General features: G+C 38.7%; 1 protein-coding gene across 1 annotated transcript; it reads left to right on the top strand.

Moving 5' to 3' along the window:
- The first annotated feature begins 1,531 nt into the window (after window positions 1-1,531).
- Window positions 1,532-4,212, top strand: LOC121996684 (probable cysteine protease RD19D). The gene is made up of 3 exons (XM_042550728.1): window positions 1,532-2,355; window positions 3,362-3,481; window positions 3,561-4,212. The coding sequence occupies exons 1-3, from the start codon at window positions 1,918-1,920 to the stop codon at window positions 3,915-3,917; spliced, it is 915 nt and encodes a 304-aa protein (XP_042406662.1). The 5' UTR covers window positions 1,532-1,917; the 3' UTR covers window positions 3,918-4,212.
- The last annotated feature ends 3,493 nt before the right edge of the window (window positions 4,213-7,705 follow it).

The following is a 7,705-nucleotide window of genomic DNA, read 5'->3' as shown; positions in this document are numbered from 1 at the left end:
TGATAAAATATTTCCGAAGTAAAACATTGAAGATATGAACTTTTTTTTTAATTTTTAAAAAAAATTGATAGGCCCGCGGGTTGGCCCGCCAAACCTGCGATCCGCCTTGGATTGGGTTTGGTTGGAAATTTCCAAACCCGTCAAGTTGACGGCCCGCCCCGCCCCGCCAAATAGTGGGCCCGCCACGGATCAACCCGCCCCACCATGGATTGACCCGTTTGACAGCTCTACTCTCTACTTGGCTATAAAAGAATGTAATGAAACCAGAGGGAGATATCGAAGGTACTTGGTCCCCTCTAGATACCCGAATCACATAATCTTGGGGAATGTTATAGTCTAATCTAAGTCCCCCCTTAATTTCCTGGTCATAGAGGAATGTAGGGTCTCATATCATGAAATGAAAGCCATTGGAAATTTTTGGAGAAAGACTTTAGCAAGCAAATAAAAGGGAACTAAAGGAGAGTGAAAACTTATATTATTATGGCCAGTCTTAAATGCCCAACGCCACTTATTTTCAATATTCATTTATTATGGGTGAGAAAGGGAAACGGATGGAAGTGTCAAATTGTTAAACATGTACCGTTTTTATATCTTCATTAATCATAGCCTCAGTACAAGTTTGGAAGAAAACAAAAAAAAATCTTCTATAATTAATATACCAATAATTGATTTATTATTTTTTTATAATAAATATAACTTCGTTAATAAGGAAGATGAAAGATTTAAGGGAAAGTGTATAAAAAAATAATAATAAAAAAATAAAAAAAGACTAAAGAAATTTCTTCTGTTCTCCTTTGAAAAAAACTCTACTATCTACTCCTTTCAAGAGTAGTCGTTATAATAATAATCTCCTCCTTTGCCAACGCACCACCGATGAGTCAGCCTTGAAGACCTCACAACAGGATCAATAAACATCGATAGCATTGATGACCTTATGAAATCTGAAAGAGCCTTGACTTTAATCTTTTGCGGACTAAATGTTAAAATGAAAGTATTTCAAAAGATGAACCTATTTCTTATTCACTAAACAGCCACTATTTGGCGGTTTCTTTTTTTATTAGTAATAGGTGGGCCACGAAAGGACCTTGTGTCACCGGAGGTTCAATCTCCACGAGCATGAGCATTCAGGAATGCCAAATGTGATTCGAACCCTCGAATGAGCCCTGCTTTACCACCGCACCGTGATCAGGCCCGAGGGTCACTATTTGGCATTCGTGATCTCAGCTTGTGCTTACTAAAAAAAATAACTTTGCTGTAAAAAAAACTTCTTTGCAGATATAATGCTCCCAATCTGTCAAACAAGCATCTTTTCTATGTTGATCCTAAGATAAATTGATAGAGACATTGAGGACGAATGTATCCTATCTTTTATCACCCTTCATAAATTGCATTAGAAAACTTGACAATCAGATATAAATCACAATAAGAGATTCTGATATGTGTAATGAAATCTAAATGAATAAGAAAAAGATCGACATTGATTAAAAAAAAAGAGGGTTGAGGCGGGGAGGCTGGTTGAGGAGAAAGGAGAAAGGGCGGAGGTGAAGGATGCGGCGATCGAGAGGAAGAGGGCAGTTGTACTAGGCGGAATCGCGTGGGCGAGAGACTTCTGTTTTTTTCTTCTCGGTGACGGGATCCGACCCACGGCCCATAAATATCGTGGCCCGTCTCCTTTTTGCCTTTTTTCGCAGTGCCGTTCCTTCGGTTGCAGCACAAGCCACGCCATGGCGACGACACGTTCCCTGCGCACCTCTTCCAGGTGTTGCCTTCTCCCTCACTCCCGCTGCATGCCGCCGCTGCCTCAGCCGCCCCAAAGTCGTCAAATACGAATAAGATCGCTCTTTCCCTTCTCCAATCCCTATCCCCATTTTCCGATCCCTTACTGGCAAACCAACGAGCTCTTCCAGGAGAGAAGCAATGGCTCCGCGCACGCCCTTGACCTTCGCTGCTGCGCTCTTACTCATGATCCTCTCCGGCGGAGCATCCGATCTCCCTGAAGACTCCCAGATCCTCCAGGTGACCGATCACCGGCCACTGGGAGCCACGGAGCTGCGTTTCCGGGCTTTCTTGCAGAAGTACAACAGGGAGTACCGCAGCCGGGAGGAATACGCGCACAGGATGGGAATCTTCGCGCGGAACCTCGCCCGGGCGGCAGAGCATCAGGTGCTCGACCCCACCGCCGTCCACGGGGTCACGCCCTTCTCCGACCTCACCGAGGCGGAGTTCGAGGAGGCCTTCACAGGGTTGGTGACCCGCCGCCCGGAGTTCCCCACCGCGGCTGTCATGGAGGTCGACGGCCTCCCTTCGAGCTTCGATTGGCGTGAGAAGGGCGCCGTCACCAATGTCAAGATCCAGGTAATTTAGACTCAAAAAGGGCGACACTGACAATTATGCCGACCTTCCAGTATAACATCTGATGATTTTTTTGATAGTTTCATGAAAATTCACACTTCTTAAAAATTATTTACTTTAGTCCACAGATGCTTTTTTATGATGTTTATCTTCTGGATCTTACGTTTCTATCCTTTATCTTATTCCAATTCATTCAAGCTTTATTCCTGCCACTAGATTGGCCATCACCAATCTCATGATTCTATCATAATAGTTTCAACTTTTGTTGTCACACTCTGCACAAAACAGACAAACAGTTCATGCCCATCGAATTTCTGTGAGTAACAACAGATCTTTCATGGACAATGTAGATATCATTAAAGTGATTAAATTTTAGTTGATTTATAGAGGTGTAGTTTGATGCAGAGTGTCGGGTTCTTTTTGGGTATTCAAAGTCAACATTGCTTAACTCTTATTGTTAACATTTCTTCTACATGCATGAACAACAAATTGAACTGGAGGAATGCGTGATCCTATAATACTGATCTTTTAGGTGATATTTTTCTATAGTCACATTTTTCTGGTTGGTTGCAAGGGAAAAAAAATTGTGTCGTTAGACTATCTAGTGTATATAGCAGCAACTACTTATTTTATTCTAGATTGTTTATCTTCTATAAGGGAAGTCTTGGTGCAACCATAAAATTGTCACCGTGGTCCAAAGGTCACGGATTTGAGTTACAAAAATAACCACTTGCAAAGCAGCCAAGCAAGAAGGAATCTACATTAGAAGGAGCTTCGTGCACTGGATGACCCATTCATTGTTTATCTTCCATCTAATTTCAGCATCTTGATAGTAACCAGGAATTTGGATTTGGTCATGCGTCAATGCTCCATGAACAATATCGATTTTGTTGGCGCAGATGTAGCAAAAGATTCTGTTGCATGGCTCCCCAGACTGATTCTCTTTTCTCTTTTTTTTTTTTTTTTTTTTTTTTTTTTTTAATTTTTAACTCAGTGCAATTTGATGCAGGGTGTGTGTGGATCTTGTTGGGCATTCAGCACAACAGGAGCTGTTGAGGGGGCAAACTTTCTGGCTACCGGGAAGCTTATCGACCTCAGTGAACAGCAGCTCATCGACTGCGATCACACGGTTGGCTGATCATCAACCTATCATTACATGCCATGTTTCTTCTCCCATTATTACCGATTGTTAAATCATCAAATAACAGTGTGATGCTGTAAAGAAGGAAGAGTGCAACAATGGCTGCCGAGGCAGGCTGATGACGAATGCCTACAACTACTTGTTGCGATCTGGCGGCCTCATGGAGGAGAAGTCCTACCCTTACACCGGTCGACAAGGCGAATGCAAGTTCGACGAGGGAAAGATTGCAGTCCGTGTGACCAACTTCACGGTCATCCCCCTCGACGAGCAGCAAATGATGGCCAATTTGGTCCGCCACGGCCCCCTTGCAGTGGGATTGAACGCAGCGTTCATGCAGACGTACATGAAAGGCTTGTCTTGCCCATTGATCTGCCCTCGGAAATGGATCAACCACGGCGTGCTACTGGTGGGATACGGCGCCTGAGGGTACTCGATTCTCAGGCTGGGGCACAAGCCCTACTGGATCATCAAGAACTCGTGGGGGAAGCAGTGGGGCGAGCAAGGGTACTACAGGCTTTGCAGAGGCCGCAACATCTGTGGGATCGATAGCATGGTCTCTGCTGTGGCAGCAACATCATCATCATCATCATCCTAAATAACTTGGATGACTTTGTGAAAAGATGAAAGGTGTTGTTGGATTTGCAGTAGTTTTCTTTCTTTGACACAAATGCAGTGACTGGCTTTGCAATTCGCGGTGCGTTTCTTTGTTGTGTTTCTCACGGAGCTGTGTATTTAGTAATGTTCAAAGCCGTTGCTTTTCCAGTTTCAATCCTAATTTATAATGTAAATCAGACATTCTTACATCCCATATATATATAGGTTTTTTTCCTGTGTGATGCCGGTAGAGCTGAGTGCGTGGGCGGCTCTCACATGCGGAGGCGGCTCCAATGATGCGTCTCTAATCATTGGAGCCGCCTCCGCATGTGAGAGGCGCCCACGTGTGTCCGGTGTCGTTCAAGTTATCAAAAGTTTATATATATATATATATATATATATATATATATATATATATAGAGAATATATATAAAGAGAAAATAAATGATGTTGAATATAGTTAGTAATATATGGAGAAGCATGAGAGGTTTATTAAAAGATGTGCGTATTTGATGACCAAATGGAATATATATATATATGCGCGATTGTCCGCGTGCAGCATATCAATCGACGTTTTTTTATTTTTTTATTAGTTTTTAAATTAAAAAATAATTAAAAAATTTCACATTTCCTTATATAAATTTCTAATACATTAATATATCCCCTTAACATATTACAATACTCAATAAATATTTAAAATAATTTTATTTTAATTTTTTTTAAAAACCAAATACTATAACCTAATTGGGAAGCCTAAACCCTAAAGGTAAAATCTAAAAAAAAAATAGTTTTAACACTATAACCAAAGCCTGAACCCTAGAAATAAACTCTTAAAAAATATTTTATTTTTTATTTTTTTTCAATTATTTTTTAATTCATAAATTAAAAAAATAAATAAAAAAAATAAAAACAGTTGTTATCCTACGCGGCGCGCACAGTCGCGCACTGTGGCGTCGCGCAGGATAACAAATCTGTATATATATATATATATATATATATATATAAAACATGGGCACTTGGTATAAATCTTAGTGAATAAGTGTGATGGTTAACGTGCCCTTTCATGAATAAATCTCTTCACAATTTTTTTCAAAGGTTGTATCATTCATTCTATATATATTCTTTTAATATCTTCTCCAGTAATCACTTTTTATTCTCTAAATTGTCTTGAAAAAATTTATAAATTTGTTATCCAAAAATTTTATTTTATTTTGAATATCTTAGAGAGAATTTATCATTAAACCCAACAACATAGTGGAGAAAAATTTTCCTTAAGAAAAGTGATTCACTCTTAAAACAAAGTTCAGTCTTTGAATTTTCTTCTAACAATCTTAAGGAAATTTTCAATCCGTTTTTTACAATGAAAGTTATTGGTTCAAAGTATGTTTTTTATGCATTCAAGTTGGACCATTTTGATGGGACAAACTTTATTAATTGGACGGACAAGTTGTTCTTTTTCCTCATTGAATTGGGTGTTGCATATCTACTGCTACATGATCTACCAATGATTCTTGAACCAACTGATAAGGATACTGATGAGATCAAAGTAACTCAGAAAAAAACGGCAAGAGGATGGAGTTCGCTATATAGGATAGATCCTAAATGCCTTATTAGATAGGTTATATATGTTGGATCGAGATACACGTGAAAGGGGGGGGGGGGGGGGGGATCATGTGATTTAAAAAAAAAAAAATTATTTTTTAAAAACAAAGTACACGCAACAGAAAATTAAATACGAAAACAAAAGTAAGTAAAAAGACACTTTCAATTTTACTTGGTTCGGAGCCTTCGGCAACTCCTATTCCAAGACCCACGTCCCACAGACCTATCGACGGGTAATCCACTAATAACCTCTTCTAGAACAGTCGAAAGAGGAGATCGAATACAAAAAGAGTAGAACAAGTGTAACATGCTATACTTTTCCTTTTGCAAGAATTAAGTACATAATTAAACTTTGTTACCCAACACTTATGAGGATGATCGGATCACATTTTTGGTATTGGATGGCTTCTCAACGGTAGTCAGGCATAGCAGAGCCATAACATAGCAACAACAGAAAATCGGAGTAGTCGGAATGTCAAAAGGGCGCGTAGAAGTTTGTAGAATTGATGTTCTTGAAGCCTTGGTCGAGATGATCTTTAATAAGGTGCAGAAGGCGCCTTCCATAGCCTTGAAGGTACCTCCAATATGTAAAATCTAATCCCGAACAACTCGCTCCTTATTGTCGACAAAGTCTGATTTTATCCGTTGGAAGACGTCTTCCTGTTGGAGTGTATACTGAAAGCCTAAGCTTTGTAAACATTCATTATGAATAAAGAATCACATTTGGTCAAATTGTCTACATTTAGTTGTAGTTGTTCGATTAATTTATACTGTAGATAACATAGTATGTGGTGTCACATGCAGAAGATGATGTTATCAGTACCTTATAAATTATAAACAGTAGCTCACGACCAAAATGGAAAGAAACAAACCATTAGAAGGTCGTAGTGTAATTAGGTATCAGTTTATCTTAACTGTATAATTACACTAGTACACTTAGAGTGTATTGAGTAGGACCATTTGAGGTCGTTTCTTTTATACTGATTTTATAAAGAAACAAAGACCTCGGTTATTATGGAAGTGTGTGCTCTTAATCCTGATATAATAACAAGCACATATATTTGATATTTATTTCTTTAATTTATCAATGGGTGAGATTTAGTTCGATGAATCAATAAGCCCGATAAGTTGGGAAATGGTATCACTTATAGTGTGTGTTGTTGATTATAGAAGGAAACTGTGTCCTAGAGATAGTAGGTTGATAATGTCCCCAAGAGGAGCTCATAAGGATTGTCATGTTAAACCCTGCTGGTGGACTTAGTCCGACATGACGATAAGGTTGAGTGGTACTACTCTTGGACTAAGATATTAATTAAATGAGTTGTCAGTAACTCACTTAATTAGTGGATATTCGATATCTTAAACACAGGAAGACTAACACACTCATAATAAGAAGGAGCCCAAAAATGTAATTTGAGATTGGTGTGGTAGTTCAATAATAGTTCTCTAGTGGAATGAATTATTATTGATAAAATTAAGTTGTGTGTTCGGGGCGAACACGGGATGCTTAATTTTATCAGGGAGACCAAAACCAATTCCTCCTCTCGGTCCCTATCGTAGCCTCTTATTTATAGAGTACTATACCCACCTATACCCACCTTCTATACCCACCAATAGGGGGCCGACCAAGCTAGCTTGGGAACCAAGCTAGGGTCGGCCTAGGTATAAAATTAGGTGGCCGGCCCTAGCTTGAATCCAAGCTAGTGGGGGCCGGCCAAATTAATTTAAAAAGGGATTTTAATTTTAATTTTTATTATGTGGGAGAAATAATTAAAGAGAATTAAAATTAAAATATTTCTCTTGTAAAAGATCTACAAAAGATTAAAGAAAGAGATTAGATCTCTTTCCTTATTTGTAGATTGGTGAGATATTTTATTTTCTCTTTAAAAATTATTCACATGTTGCAAAATTAAAATTATAGAAATTTCCTTTTTATCAACCATGAAGAGATTTTGAAGAGAAATTTTATTTTTTAAAATTTCCGGAAACAAATTAGGAAGTTTTAATTGTTGATTG

This window comes from Zingiber officinale, chromosome 6A (genome assembly GCF_018446385.1).
Source record: "Zingiber officinale cultivar Zhangliang chromosome 6A, Zo_v1.1, whole genome shotgun sequence".
Classification (NCBI taxonomy): domain Eukaryota; kingdom Viridiplantae; phylum Streptophyta; class Magnoliopsida; order Zingiberales; family Zingiberaceae; genus Zingiber; species Zingiber officinale.
Note: the sequence above shows the minus strand (reverse complement) of the source record. Positions and strands in the feature narration are given on the sequence as shown.

What these genes read in the sequence shown, in the direction of transcription:
- LOC121996684 (XM_042550728.1), top strand. Translation starts at nt 1,918, where the DNA reads ATGGCTCCGCGCACGCCCTTGACCTTCGCTGCTGCGCTCTTACTCATG. An exon ending in TCACCAATGTCAAGATCCAG is followed by an intron (nt 2,356 to 3,361) that starts GTAATTTAGACT and finishes AATTTGATGCAG; the next exon opens with GGTGTGTGTGGATCTTGTTG. An exon ending in TCATCGACTGCGATCACACG is followed by an intron (nt 3,482 to 3,560) that starts GTTGGCTGATCA and finishes ATCAAATAACAG; the next exon opens with TGTGATGCTGTAAAGAAGGA.